Source organism: Pyrgilauda ruficollis, unplaced genomic scaffold (genome assembly GCF_017590135.1).
Source record: "Pyrgilauda ruficollis isolate IOZ18807 unplaced genomic scaffold, ASM1759013v1 scaffold54, whole genome shotgun sequence".
NCBI classification, from domain to species: Eukaryota; Metazoa; Chordata; class Aves; order Passeriformes; family Passeridae; genus Pyrgilauda; species Pyrgilauda ruficollis.
This window is the reverse complement of record NW_024527044.1, coordinates 1,773,423-1,789,174: the sequence shown is the minus strand read 5'-3', so window position 1 is coordinate 1,789,174 and position 15,752 is coordinate 1,773,423. Positions and strand designations below refer to the sequence as shown.

The following is a 15,752-nucleotide window of genomic DNA, read 5'->3' as shown; positions in this document are numbered from 1 at the left end:
GCAATCTATGTTTAGAGATAAAAGGCAGGGATTTTTTTGAAATCTCTGTGACTCTTGGCCTGTCCTAGAATTTAAAATCACAACCACTACAACCATGTTTCTAATTTTGAAAACATTTTTACCCAGGGAAGGGAACTGAACCCACTGTTTATTAAGGTTACATTATCAAAGGTGACCAGAAAGTAAAAAACCTTTGATCTCACTACCAGTCAGATGCAGAACATGTCCCCCTTCTTTCTAACTCTTCAGAGCCTCCAGCCCCACAGGTGCAGTTCATCATCCAGGAATGAGAATTATAACCTGGTCGATATCGAGATTAAAGTTCAGTCCCCACCTGACAGCCATATCTACTGTCGTCACCCTTGTGGCTTCACATGTTTTGTTTTCATTTCTGGTATCATGCAAAAGCACTGACTCATTTTTTTTTTTCTTCCTTGTATTTCATCTGCATCTTTGTAGAGGGAAAAATTATGTATAGATACCTCTTTCTCCTCCTCAGATGAGACACTGGGTGTCACACCTATTTTCTTAGCTGTCATGTGTGAGTCCACAGAGACTTCCTTGTGGCCTTCAAGCACCTGGTGTGTCACAGGAGACATCTTCTGCAGTATTCATTATCTAACATTAGCAGAAAGCTGATAGTGAGGGCTTCCTCTGCTCTGTAAGGCAAGTTATAGTCTGCTTGTGGTTTTATTCCCTATCACTAATATGAAGATGGAATTTTTTTGGCCTCTCCAAGGAGAACAGTGTCCTAAAAAGACTCAGGAATGATCTAGTAAAATTCCATATAATATTGTGTAGAAAGCTGTGTTGCACAATATCAATCAGCTGAAACTGATGGATCAAATTGATGGATCAGCTCAGAGAGACTGAAAGTTTTGGTTTTGAATGATTACTGAACAGCCCTCAAAAGCAGAAAGAAAAATGACCTGCTCAGAATGATTAAAAAAATGAGCTCCCAAAACAACTGGAAAATATTTAAACATTACTCCTCAGTGTATTTCTGAGCAGTAGAAGCCAGCAAAAAGAAAAACAGCAAGGCACAATTACCCTGAATGATAATTCTTACATTCAACGCTTCCATTTAATTGAAGTGCAGAAGGCTATTTTGCTATAGTGTGATTCTTTGAGGAACGTGGTATTCTGTAGAAAATTGACATGTGACAGATAAATATTTGAAAAGAAATAACAATAACAATTTTTTAAAAGCCCCAAAACTTAAACTTTCTGTTTTGATGAATTCAGCTTGTAAGTCTGGAAAAAAAATTGAGACTCTGAGAAGTGGCCAGATGCAAAGATGAGGAAAAGCATCATAGAAAGCACAGTGGTGGTGTGAATTAATTTTGGGAAAGCAGTTGGAATTTTGCAGGCAGGGATGGCATCATGTGTACATGAAAGCCTGTGGACACAGCATGAGCTCCAGCAGTATGAAAGTGATGGAGAGCTGAAACCATGGGAGAGATGAAGCAAAAAGGTGCACAGAGTTTCAAGTTGGAGCCCTCAAAAGCCATGGCTCACTGAACCACTTATGTCATGAATACAATGTTTTGGCAGAGCAGGCAATACTGAAACATTGCAACCTGGACAGAAAGGACAACAAAATGCCACTGGTTTAATGGAAGTTACTAGTGCAACAGCATGTAATTTTACTACAGGAAATCCCCAAATTGTCATTCTTAGAGTAAATGGATTATTTAGTCTTACCTTTTTTGCAGATGCACTGAACATCTGTACCAGAAACAGTATTATTTATACTAAAAGAGGTAATACATGATCAGTCTTCCAGTGGTGAGCTAAAAAGCAAGCATTTGAATAGAAAGTATGGACAAATAAGAAAGAAACGGGGGGAAAAAATACTGGTTTAGAAATACATCAAGGACTTAACGATGTCACCTTGTTGATGAGAAAGAATAAATCAGAGGTTTGCAACATCTTTGTAGGAATATCGTGGGAAAATTCAAAACTGAATTTAGAGATCCAACCTACCACAGTCTTGAAAAGCAAATGTCTTTGCCTAATGACAAAACAAAATGAGGAGGTTTAATACTTTGAAAGGAGAGTAGGAATAAAAGGTTCAAATGATTCAATACATTTTCTTGTTAGTGCTAAAAGAAGTCAGACCCTTTGCCCAAGAATATACTCAAAAGAACTAAATAAATATGTAAAAAGGAAACATTTTCCACTACCTACAAGGAGAGAAATTCTGGAGGAGATGGCTTATGCCAAATATTTTTCAACTCTTGATGCCTCAGCAGGCTTCTGGCAGCGTTTCTTAGACAAACAGAGGGTTTGTTTGTGCACCTCCAGCACCTCCTTTGGGAGACACAGTTTCCCCCAATTGCCACTGGGTTATAGTTAGCACCAGAGGTGTTTCACCAGAAAATACAACCATTTTTCTCTGATGAGGTACATGCTAAGACATGAACAGATGACACTGAACTTGGAAACATGGTAGAAGGCTAAGACCAATATGTCCCAAATAACAGAAATGTTGGGCCTTGACCTGAACGAGATAAAAATAAATGTGAATGCCACATAGTGGGTATATTTCTTAGAAGAGAAAAAAAGAAAGAAGGAAGAAAATGGACAGACAAGAAGGAAGGAGAGAAAAAGAAAAAAAAAAGAGAGATGGACAGAAGGAAAGACAAAATGATTCTTTCGAATATAGGAAGTAATATAAGGAATATAAGTAACTTAGTACTAACCATCGCTGCTCTTATAAACTGTTTTGTTTTCTTGCAAAAGGCATTGAATGAAAATGAGACACAAAACTTAATAAAGTGTTTCAATGAGTTAATTAAAGAAGTCTTATCCTAAGACTATGCAACAACCTCTCTTAAAAGTACTGTCAAGACATCTCAGCAGTCTCCAGAGAGACAAAGAAAGTCTCAGTATGACCAAGCAGACAAAAAGACTACATTCTATAATATATCATGCCATATATAATATATGCACATACATAACAGATACAAAATATTTTTTGTATATACACTATAGAATATATAATTAAAGGTTAGTGGAATTTCTCGAATTATATTAGCATTAAGAAAATATTGTTGCATTGCCAAAATAGGCACAACAAAAGCAGCTCCTCACTAGAAGACACAAGTGTAGGATGGAGTGAATTCAGATGAGTGATTTGATGCAGATTTCTCTGTGCAGTTGTGGAAAAAGGTGAAGTCTGAAGACAGAGTTTTATAAAATAAATTGTTCTTTTAAGAAACAAATCTAGATTCTGAATGTCAGAAGAATTACAATTAAGAGTTTTTAAAAAATAAGGTGCTAATGCACAACATGGTTTAGAATCAAAATTTAAACCCAAATCAGTTTAATAGGCTCGGTTAAAGTTTGAATGTTAAATGGTTTTTTGGTTCAATTCTATACATATAACAATTCCACTAAGGCTAAGGTTTTCACAGCATGTAAGAGATTTTGTATATCCATAATATACACCCACAAATTATCTCTCTGTATAAAATTAATTCAGCATATCAGAAGCATTGTCCTACTTCCTACATTTCCTAAGACCATTGATTCAGTCCATAGGCAGTATGTCTGAGGAATGCACAAACAATGGGCTTTGTGACCCAGAAGTATTGTAAAGAATAGGAGAGAAATAAAACACAAGGGATACAAGTGGTGCCCAGTACAATTTCTCCCCACACACTGACCAATGCCCAGCCCATCCCTGAGCAGCTCCCAGCCAGCTCCCCCCTGTGTATGCTCCAGTCATAAACTTGGTATGGAATTCCTTGGTATGGAATATCCCTTTGGCCAGTTTGGGACAGGTGTCCTGGCCACGCTCCCTCACAGGCTCTTGTGAACCTCCTCACTGGCAGAGCAAGGGAAAATAAAAAGATCTTGACTTTGGGTAAACACTACTTAGCAACAAGCAAACCTTCAGTGAGTTGTTAACATTATTCTCACGCTAAATCCAAACTAGGGCACTGCAGCAGCTACAAAAGAAGAAAATTAACTCTATCCCAGCCAAAACCAGGACACTAGGCAATATAGCAGCATGAAACTGTCAAGATTGGTTCATTCATTACCTGCATGATTGTGGGCTGAGTCATAACTTCTGTAACCTTTTTATAGCCATGCAACATGCATGATATTAATACAGTCAGGTTCAACTTCAGCCCGAATAATCACATGAAGGCAGTGAGGAGACACAGGCAAAATAAGGAAATATCTAACTCTGAATGATGGACACTCCAGAGCTCTGTTTTTCTGCAGTGCTACAGTGAACAAGTAAATAGATTTTAGGAAATAGTCAAAGCCATTATGTTTGCATGCAGAAATGAATCAAATGCTATGAACAAAATGCTGTCTTTGTGCAGTCTCTTTGGTACAATCTTACTATAAGAAAAAGTTATTTTTACACATCACAGCACATATTGGGGCTGCTGTGGACACAAAAGTAAACAAAAAATGTTACTTTTTGGAAGTAAAAAAATTAAAATCTCTATTGATTTATTGTATCTGTGATTGATATAAGCCAAGGACAGAAAGTGGAATGGTAAAATCAAAGAAATGCTTTATTTCTGGTGTCTCCAACACCAATGAATCCACGAAAGGAATTTTTGCAGGAAATGTCTATGAAATGGCGTACTTTTGTTAATGTCATCAGACAAAATCCTGATTACAAGAAAGATGCCTTCCTTATTGGAAAATACAGGCCATCATACATCAATGGTTACCATTTGGCTGAGCTGATGTTAGGAGTTACATGATCTCAGTGCACCCTGGGAAATGTAATCCTTAAGTCCAAGAGAGAAAGGGTATGAAGAAATATGAGACTTTAATGATAACTGCCATGATGTATGGTGAAATTGTAACATTGCAGGGTTATAGAAATTACTTCTTAGCTAAGCCAAAATTTGATTTTTGATTCAACAAGCTAAGGAAAAATATTTAAATATGTGAATGTCAAAACATTTCCATTTGATCAGATATATGAAAAATTAAATTTACTGAACAAAATGTTCTTAAATATTTCCATAGTCAATTTTTTTACTGCAGTTAGCTTTGATAAATATGAATAGAGAAAGAATTCAAACTACTAGTATTTCTCATGACATAAACCCTGTCTTTTTTGCCAATACACGTAACCCTAAAAAGGGGGATTTGTTTGCATTTAATCAAGTTTATTTTCTTCATAGTTTATCTTTTTCATTAAGATAAAATTTATCATCTAGTTTTCATATTTTTGCTGTTATTAGCAAACAAAAATTAAATCTAAAAATAAGGAAACAAAAGAATTATGCAGAGCTTACTTTCAAAATAGGCATGACCTGTTTTACCTGAATATTGTAAGTCAAATATTTTTTAAAGGCATATGACAAATTCTGTTCCAAAGGAAAAAAAAAAACAACTTTCAGTCTCCTGCCAGTAGTTGCACAATATTCTGATTTTGTCAAGTACTTATATTCTTGAGCTTCTCAACAGCTGCACTAAAGCACGATGCAATGATAATTTCTTCCATCTCTAATTTATGCATTGTTATCACTTATGTAGATGTGGTACATTTATTTGAATACATTGTTAGAGCCTCTACCTGGGGGATTTGGCTCTTAAAACTCTGCTTAAGGGAAAGACCAGTGAACTGGAAGTGATTATCTCCAGCTCGGTCTTGTGCCTTCAGATAAGCCTGGGGGCAGCATGCCAGTGTTTGAGGGACCGTGTCCTGCCACAGTCCCTTGATCTGCCCTCTCAACAGAGGCAGGGCATGGGGACCTGCTTTTGTGGCAGCAAAGACAGGGGAGTTGATGTGTTCCAAACAGTGGATGCTCCTGAGAATCATCACATAGGAATTAGAGCTTCTCCCCTCAAAAATATGGCAGGACCAGAGCACAACTCTAGTGCATCAACACCAACGCACGCAGCGTGGATATGGAGCAGCAGGAGCGGGAAGCTGTTGTGCAGCAGGGATTCTGTGATGTAGTGGTCATCATGGGAACATGGTGGGATGACTTGAATTACTGGACAGCCATAGTGGAGGGCTCTAAACTCTTCAGAAGGGGCAGGCAAGGTAGAAGAGGCACTTGGATAGCCCTGTATTTTAGAAGTGTTGGGATTCATCATGAAATCAGAGTTCACAAAATTATAGTTTTTGATTCTCAGAGGAGGAAGGATGGGGAGCTAGCAGGAGTGCTCACTGAGCCATTGTCAATCATTTATGAACAGTCCTGACTAACTGGAGAATCCTGAGTTTACTGGAGGTTAGCTCAATGATCTTAGAGGTTCTTTCCAACCTAAATGTTTCTGTGACTATCAGTAACCAAAGCAGGGCATGGTGTGGAGCGCAGTGAGGATCTGGGACTCTCACCTTTGGACCTTTGGCAATTTGCTCTGAGCTTTCTAAACTGTTTGACTCAGCTGCTTGCTACAGACTATATAAATGGAGGTCCAAGTCAGAAGGCTCACTCTCCCTGAGGCAGCAGGGAAGACTTGAAGAGGGAAGAAAAAATAGATAAAGAAAGAGCGGCAAGAGGGACCGGGGCTCACCATGGGCCCTGTGCAGCTCTTGCTGCTCTCCCTGCTGCTCAGTAGTGGTGTTCTCACGCGTAAGTATTCTCTTTTATGTCAGTGCTCTTTACTGCTTTCTTTATGAGCCCATTAAAACAGCAATATTGAAAAAAAATCAAAAGGACCAAGGCTTTTAGAATTAGAAAGGTTCAGTGTGGCAAATATATAATGTCTTCCCTTCATAGGAATGGGCAGTCCTAGGAAGATCCCAATGTAGAAAAGTCATGAATGTTGCCTGATGTCTTTTGAACAGACTTAAAGTATTTTGCAACTTGTAAGGCATTCACTGTTTTTCTGTAGCATTGTCTTTTTAAACCCTCTTGGAGCTACTATAGCTTGGAGATACCATGTAGACTTGGCCCAGCTGTTGCTAACCTATTTTGCAGCAAATGTGAAGAGAGAGCAGTAAAGCAAATTGTATTTGGCAGGCAATTTATATGCAATTTTGTTCTGAAGGGACACAGTCATCAGTAAAATAAGTAGGCCAGTAGAGGGGTCTTTTCCTAAGATCAGAAAAAACAACTGAGATCAATATGATGCTCTGGATTGTGAGCTATCCTTGCTTCCCAAGAAGTGGCTTTTTAGAATACAGCTCTGTAGTGTTACCTAAGGCTTCAAGGAGCTTAAGGAGAAAAGTGAGTCTAGAGGTAATTATGCAGGTCTGGTTTTATACGAAGATCTAATTAATCATATGGACATCTTTGTTGAACTAATATTCTGTTCCTGACTGATGTTACACAAATGTATTGCTATACAATAAACCTTGTTTCTAATTGCTATTAATGATATTATTAATTTTATTTAATAGCAATAGTAGTATTTCTGATGCTATTGTTACTGGTGGCTAATGTTACAGTCTATTTCTAGAGAGTGGTCTACTTAGAATTTCCAGAATGAAAACATGGAAAGTGTACAAAAAACACTATGAAAAGTGCTGGCCTTCATGTGTGATATCCCAGAGAATGACATAGCATCCAATAAATGCAAGAAATTTAGTAGATTATGTTTAATTCAATTTAATTTTATTTTATTTAAATAGAATCATATGGAACATATCTAAGACTGATTGGAGAAAATAATTCTTCTTAACTTGAATAGGCTTCCAACCAGTGTCCTTTTCCTCCAAGGAATAAACTCTCAATATTCAGAAAAGATTTATTGGCAGAGAATTTTTGTATTAACCTTCAAAGCTGTCCTATTTTAAACATGCAAAAACCAGAGTACAGCCATTCATCCATTTTGAAGTATTTTTGTGTGGTCAGATAGACTAAAATTTAAAAGTAAAATGTGTTATATGTACATTTCATCTGTCTTGTTTTACAAACTTTTTTGTAAACAGCTTTTCCAATTTTTAATGTTGTTTGTTTGGGTTTTTTACAGAAGAAGAATCACCTGAAAGTGCAAATCCAGGATGTTCAAGTAAGTGATTTTTTGCATTTCCTTTTGTTATCTTATGTCACTATTTTAACTGAAAACATCTTTTAAAGCCTGAGTGTTCCTAATCTTTTCTTCTGAAGTAATTTAAATGAATGTGATGGTAATATTCTTAAGTCCTTCTTGCCATTTATTTTAAGTATTCAATTATCCATTAGGATTGGTTCAAATAACTTTAAAACTTTCCTAAGATTGGACAAGCTGAGGTTAAGTTTCTGAACTTTCTTAGTTCTCATTAAGAAACTATTTTCCATTGGGTTTGTGGGTTTGTTGTTTGGTTGGGGTTTTTTTATTTATTTCTTAATTGTCAATGCAAATTCCTTAATCTAGAAATCCCTGGTTACCAAGTGTGAAGCTTTAACAGCGAGGTTAAGTACACTACACCTCAGTGTGGACTGAATCTCATATTTTATTTACCCTTCACAGCTGCTGCTAAGCCCACGTAATTGCACATAGATTTCTAACTAAATACCTGTAGAATAAATCATCAACTCTGTCAGCAAGGACAGCAATTTCTTTAAACAAGCCAAGAGTCAGGAAATGCTGACTTTATGCACTATCTTTGTCATGAACTCTGACTGGTGCTGACTGCTCGGTTAGATACATAATGTTCCACCACAGGGTCAAAGTACTGAATGAGTTCGTTTGTTCTTAGTCTTCAGGGGCTTTTTTTTTTTTTTTCTTTTTCCTTTGTTGGGTGCTTTAGCACCACCTCCAGGCAATTTGGTTTACTTCAGATGGCTGAACCACCTCAAAGACTGGTAGCTGGCCTTCACTGCCAATTTCTTGTTTGTTTTTGATACAATTACATATTTGTTTTGTGTATTTCTAAGCTCATCATTTCTGTATTCCATTTTCATTGGTTTCTCTTTAAAAGCAGGATATGAAGCAACAATTTTCATTCGAGCAATGTAGATACTGGTGTTGCAAATTTTTCTGAGTACAGTCAGAGACAAGATAGCCAAGTGACAGGATTAGTGATGAATCTTTTAATAGCAGCCAATTCTAGGGTTAAATAGATAATTTAATTAAGTTCTCAAATGTTTTTAAGATGCTGATTACTGCATGACAGTTATTATTGCAATAATTCTGTTTAGCAATTACATGAAAATAATCTCAGCTAAAGTATGTAAAGCTTATAAAAGTGATAGTGCAGGGAGGAAATGAGATTTATGGTACTAATTTGTTGTCCTCCTTGTGTATGAAATGGTGTGGCATAAAGGGCAATGTTAGCATTACCATTGGCTTCTGATATGACAAAGATTTGATAAAAGAAGATTAAGCTTCATTCCTGCAGGCACAGGCAGGCAAAGTCATGCAGATTTGATGGTGGGTATTTGGGTTTACACCAGCATTACCTATCTTCAGTTTTTCTATAAAAGTAAATCAGGACTGCACATGGTCAGGCAGTCACAAATAACCACAGAGGAGCAATTTAGGAAATTGCCTTTCATTCAGGATCACAACAGAATCAGTTCCAGAGTTGCTCAGTCTAAACCAGAGGAACGGTAATTTTTGGTTCAGATTGATCTAGACTGCTCAAACACAGAGACTTCAGGTGCCTAATTATCATCTTTAGTTATCATCAAACAATGCCTGCAGTTTTAGTGGGAGTGAATTGTGATTGAGGATATTGTTTGGGTTATGTTACTCAATCCAAACACCAAAGGAGTATCTTATATTTCTGTATTTGACTTAGAGACTATTTTTTTCTTTATATTTCTATTAGCACTTTCATTCGTGTTTGCAGGGTTTAAAATTACAGAGGGCTGGGTTTGAGGGCAGCAGGGAGAGTTTAAATACAGGTGGAATCTATTCTTTTGAGAAAGCCTATTAGGTTTTTGATAGAAAGAGAAACACCTCTGGAGATACTCCCTCCTTCTGAGGGAGTATCTAATTATAATTTATAGCTTTTCCCGTGTTCTGGATGTTCTCCAATTAACTAAAGCTTATGTCCATTAGAAATAATTTACCCTAGTAAAATTTTCTGATCTAATAAGTGAATGAGAGTAAATCATATTTCAGAGAGTCTGAGGCAGGAAGGTTGTCCATAAATTTAAGTGAAATTGTATTGAGGATTGGTAGTTTTGGTGTGTTATCTATTTCTATGGTTTTTTGCTTTCATTCTCAGTCATGTGACTGGTAAAATGCACCTTGTATTTGCATTATGATGGAAAAATCTGAACTGAAAGGAATTTTTTTTTACCAATTTGAAAATTACAATTTGATTGTCTCAATTTAGAAGCCATAGGGTAATTTTAAAACAGTTTCACACTTCAAGTTTTCTCCTATCTTTCTCATTTGCTTTTTGGGCATGATTTGAAGGTCAGGTGGGGTCACAGTGTCAAATCCCATCTGAGCAGTGGACCCCAAAATTTATGCTGCTCCCAGAAGTTTTGTTCTCTGCTTCAGAAAGTATCCAACTGACATGAAGGCATCACTCCTGTCTCTGAAAAATATTCTGTAAAAGGAAATAGTGGGAGCATGAGTCTTCAGGCTTCCTTTTTCTGGCATTCATTTTATTTACACAACACTAAGCACGCGCTGTAAGGAATACACATGCATATCCTACCCAGGTCATAAAACCACTCTCATTTTCCCAATTGCAGAGGATGCAACCAGATTTAAACCCCTCAGAAAATATGTTTACTCATATGAAGCAGAGACAGCAAGTGGGATCACAGGAACAGCAGATTCTCGAAGCGGTTCAAAGATCACTTGCAAGGTAGGCAAAGAGGAGTAAATACACTCAGCTGGGGACTGTGTACTTAACAACATAGGAACTGGCAGCTGGGGAGCATCCTTCAATGATTTTCCAAACAAGACCATCCTTTTGAAGGGCACATATTGAGGATCATGAAGACTAAGCCCCCCCTGTTCTGGACAGAGGCACTGAGGATGGCAGAAGTCCTTCATACCTCTGTGCCTGTGCATTTCAATACCTAGCTGTACTTTTACATGAGAAAGGGGCAAGACCTGGTACTTCAGTTTTCCTTAGCTCCAAAGCTTGGTCTACCAATGCCCATCAAACACTCTAGAAGTTGAATTAAAATAACTCAATGATACCACGAAGATCACATGAAAGCCTGCTGATGGAAAGGGTCCCATAGGCCATTTAAGTAACCAATGTCACCTTATCTTGCCCAAAACTTTCTCAACATCATGTTGGTTTTAAGGGGTTTTTTCCTAAAATGGAGTAACTCTGAAAAATATTTTTATTTAGCACATACCAATCTGATGGAGTCTAAACACATTTATCAGTGTAATGACTCAAGTTTTCATACAGTTCTAATACTCAAAATTCTCAGAAACTAAGTTGCTCACTTAGTATGATCCATGCTATTAGCCAAGCAAATATTTGCCCTCTTATCTCCTCCATGGAGTTACCTTAAGCTACTTAGAGCACTTTGGAGTCTTTCCCAACAGCTGGTAGCAGGGTGATCCTGAGACTTTACAAAACCCAAGGAATTTTCAAAGCAGCAGCAGGGTGATCCTGGAAATGTGATATTGCTAAAAAGAATGACATATAATATTTGTGTTTTCAGGCTGAGCTGGAGGTACCCCAGCTATGCCGCTTCATCCTGAGAACAATGCATTGCTCCCTGAGGGAGACATTTGGTGTTGACACCGAGGGAAGGGCTATTCTGAAAAAGTCCAAGAACTCTGAGGACTTTGCAAATGCCATGTCAAAGTAAGCAATGTCAATTATCATCAATACTTGGGACCTTAGCATGGAACAGGCTGCAGTGTAAACAGTCCACCCTGATTATGTTTTTCTAGGCATGGAACACATTTCATGATAACATGATAGATTTGTAAGCTGGTTCCACAGCAGAACAATGCCTGATATACTTAAGAGTCAACATAGTTCTCAATTGCCAGGAGGGAAGGGAATTTTACTACAACATTTTCAGCTGGAATGGTTTCTTCATTTCTGTCATCCACAGAAGTTGTTGGGTAGTGCCCCAAAAGATTATTGCAAGTGTAATTATTATTCCTTCTTGTAAGCACATTCTCAAATGGCTGCACTCAGCTGGTTTAAGACAATTTTCCTTTGCTAACAGACTGTGCAATAGAAAGGTATTTGAGATTGAAGTCCAGATTTCCAGTCCCAATCTCTAACAGCTTGTGTAGCTAGTCTTTTCCCTATGTATTTACTTTTGTAAATAATTTCTTCTACTCCCTCCACCCAGCTAGTCTCTAGTGCTTGTCAATGCCTATTTTAGTTATTTACCTTCATGCTTCTTTCAGTGCCTCAGTAGTCATCTCATCTCACTAGCTATAGATCTCAAAACAACTAGAGACCGTGTTAAAATATGTTTTGCAGAAAACAGTTAAGGTTTTCTTTAAAGACTCAGACTAGTAGTGAATCCTTCCCATCATTTCGTAGTTTATTGCAGTAGTTAATAATTGTCTCATTCTAAAAATTTATTTATCTCCTCTCTGAATTTATGCAATTCCAACTTTCAGCCATTGCTCTTGGTATTTGCTTGCCCTTAGATGACGTAATCTGGCGAAATCAAAATGTCCTTGGTTAGAATTTTGCTGCTTTAATAGTAATACTTTCTGTTAGTAGCAGCAGTGAATAGTAAATAATGATAGACCAAGATAAACATGATGCTTTATCTCTAGCCCAGTAGGTTATTGATAACGTGTTCTTCACTGTGTGGCTTTAACATGACTTCATACTAATGTTGTTTTTCTGGGGGCAGGAATGAGCTAAAATTCAGCATTCAGGATGGAACAAAAGTCAAGCTGTATCCAGAGAAGGATGAGCCTGTGAATGTACTGAACCTCAAGAGAGGCATCATCTCAGCTCTCCTTGTTCCAACAGAAACAGTGGAAAACATAAAAACAATTCCAATGGTAGGTCTTTTGAAAGCATTCACTTTATTGTTTTAGCCAATGGAAAAAAGCTCACCCAGACAGTTATTCCTGAACATCATTTTCAAAAGGCATGGACATTCAGATCAGAAAGGGTGCCTTTCAGGTAGATCAGAAAATGTCTGACAGCATGAGCAAAGGCATTGACTCCTTTCTTCTTTCCAGGATACTGTGTATGGAAAGTGTGACAGTGAAGTTGAATTCAAATCCAGAAAAGGGAATGTTGCAGAAGATATTTCAATTACCAGGTACCTGAAAGGCTGTGACAACTTTAGTCCCATCAGAGATCATGTCAGCCCCATTGCCATTGTAAAAGGACTAGTAAGTATGCCATTAAAAATTATATAATTAAAACATTTTTCACACCCACACTTAAAATGATAAATATCACTACCATGACTACTTTTATACTTATTTTTTGAAAACATAGTTTTATTGCACCCTTCCATTAGATCAGACTGCAGCATTGTTGGCTGTCAATAGAGAAAAACAGAGTAAGAATGAAATTACCTTCTTTCATGTTCTTCTCTATTTTAAATGAGAGCTTTTCATATCTGGAGTTAGTACTATTGATTATTCAATAATCTATCAGAGCATAGCCAAATTAGGTCATCATTTTCAAAATTCTAATTTTATCTAATGTGCAGACCTCCAAACCTCTAAAGTATGTGTAAGGTCCAGGAGGATAGGGCTCTAGATACCCTGAAGTAAGTGGTTTGACAAAATGTTCAATCTTCCTGTTAGTCCACAATGATCAGATGGAGTTGCTTGCATGCATATTGCCAGATTTCTTTCTGATATGATGGCATCTGTGGTTTTGGATGTTTTAACTAAAAACAAAAAATGGTTTCATATAATGCGGAAAGCACCTTTTATCATTTCTACCACTTCTACAGCTTTTTTGTAGAAATCTTTCAAATTTGTGTCATGAGACTGAACATCACAGTTGTTACAAGAGGACTGAACTATTCCAAAAATTACAAATTGTTTTCATGAAGGAGCCTTTGTTGTAGGCAGCAGGGGATCAGTCATGAAGCAACTACTAACCCAAGCACCTCAATAAGGCCTGAGGGAACATTTCAGTGGGATTTTTGCTGAGAAGAGTCTTAAGTCCAAAGATTGTTACTGGCACAATTTTGTCTTTGTGTAAGAATGATTCCAGTTATGCACCTCCATTTCCAACATGTAACTGTTAATCTTACAGTAAAACTTTGTCAGCCTTTAAAACTATGATTGTTTCCTATTCTACTCAGTAAGCTGACTGCCAAACTATTTATTTTACAGAACACCCCATTATCTGCCCTCCTGAAGAGCACTCAGTTCTGTCATTACAGTATTGATGCAAAGAAAAGGCACATAAGAGATGTTGTCTGCAGTGAAAAACACCTGTTTCTGCCTTCCTCATACAAGTAGGTTGCTCACTATTTATTATGAGCCTATATTTATAAATATCCATTTTAAATGGTGATGTATCACATTCTGCCCTGACTACATCCCTAAATGGACATTTTGGTTTTAAGAAGACAGGAGGCCTGTCAAGACCTGGTAAAAGCACTTGGACTTAACTAAAGCACTAAATTTGTCTTTCTTTCCTAGAAAAAGCTATGGTATCATGACGGAGGTCAACCAGACTCTGAAGCTTGAAGATACCCCAAAGATCACTAACAAAAATTTTGATGGAGGTATAGCTGAAGTTCTCAATATTATAAATACAGAGACAAAATACAAATACAGGGACAATTTTTTTCATAGTGAAGTAATTAAAGACGAGGGGACCAAATAAACTCATCATTTTAAATAAAATTTTATCAACTTAGTAAGGAAAAGTTTGAGTATAAAATGGAAAAACCCAAGAAGTTTTAAAAAGCCCTAATTTTAAATAATCATTGTGTTTTCATTTTAAAATTCTTCTTTAAAAATTAAAAATGTATCATTTGCTTGAAAAGTAATTTTAATCTTATTGGAAATTAGTTTAATGAACCCTTTTCAGCTACCCATAATTTCTTAAGCATCCTTTAGCTTCAGTGCCAAATGTAAACAATCCATTATTACTATGTATATTTTGTTCTGAAACATACTTTTCTGACCTGCAGCTGTTAATCCCAGTCATAAAATATTTCTTATAACATATATTTATTAATAGTTTAAAAAGCAAAATATGCTTTAATGAGAGTGTTAAGGAATATATGAGAGGTGTTAAGGAATAATCTTCATGAAAATATCAAAGAATGTGTACAAATATTCAACTTTTGGGACAATCATGTTAAATTCCACAGCATTATTTTTGTAAACTGCTCAGCTGTTAAACTTCAACAGTTATCATATTAAATAATGTACAGACTTTGTATTTATACTGAATGTATGACAGAAGATAAAAATGAACACAGGTCCCTTATAAAGACATAAAGAATGCAATTTTTTTCTAATTTCATAGATGCACTGGAAGAGAAGGGACTTGCAATGGAAAGTACAGATGCCAAACTGCCCAGGCAGGGCGATGCTGTTCTGAAAACTCTGCAGGAAATGCAGAAACTTGCAGCCTCCCAGGAGAACCAGCAGAGAGCAAGACTCTTTTACAGATTTGTTTCTGGGCTGAGGAGTTTACACAACAGCACTCTTGGCTCTCTTGTGCCAAAGATGATGGAAACCTCAAGGTGTGTTTCAGTAGTTCACAGTGCAAGAACACCACACATCAATGCCATGGCAAAACCATTCTGTGGTTGATGATTTTCTGCAAATAGTTTTAAATTAGAGGTGTACTGAATGTAATGAGTGTCTTTCAGAAAGATAAGTGTTCTGAGAACTATACAGAGAGGGAAATAAGGAAGGGAGCATCAAGCCAACTGTGTGTGTCTGACACAATCCTTTGGATGCGTTTTTATAGCCAAATACCTGTCATGTAGCTT

At 36.9% G+C, this 15,752-nt stretch overlaps 1 protein-coding gene across 1 annotated transcript in view; it reads left to right on the top strand.

Annotated features, from left to right (window-relative positions):
- The first annotated feature begins 6,452 nt into the window (after positions 1-6,452).
- Positions 6,453-15,752, top strand: part of APOB (apolipoprotein B) — a 36,052-nt gene continuing 26,752 nt past the window's right edge. Inside the window, 9 exon segments of the mRNA XM_041480872.1 lie at positions 6,453-6,566; positions 7,909-7,947; positions 10,572-10,687; positions 11,508-11,653; positions 12,675-12,828; positions 13,012-13,167; positions 14,131-14,255; positions 14,443-14,528; positions 15,281-15,500. Coding sequence (XP_041336806.1) covers positions 6,509-6,566; positions 7,909-7,947; positions 10,572-10,687; positions 11,508-11,653; positions 12,675-12,828; positions 13,012-13,167; positions 14,131-14,255; positions 14,443-14,528; positions 15,281-15,500 — 1,100 coding nt within the window. The 5' untranslated portion in view covers positions 6,453-6,508.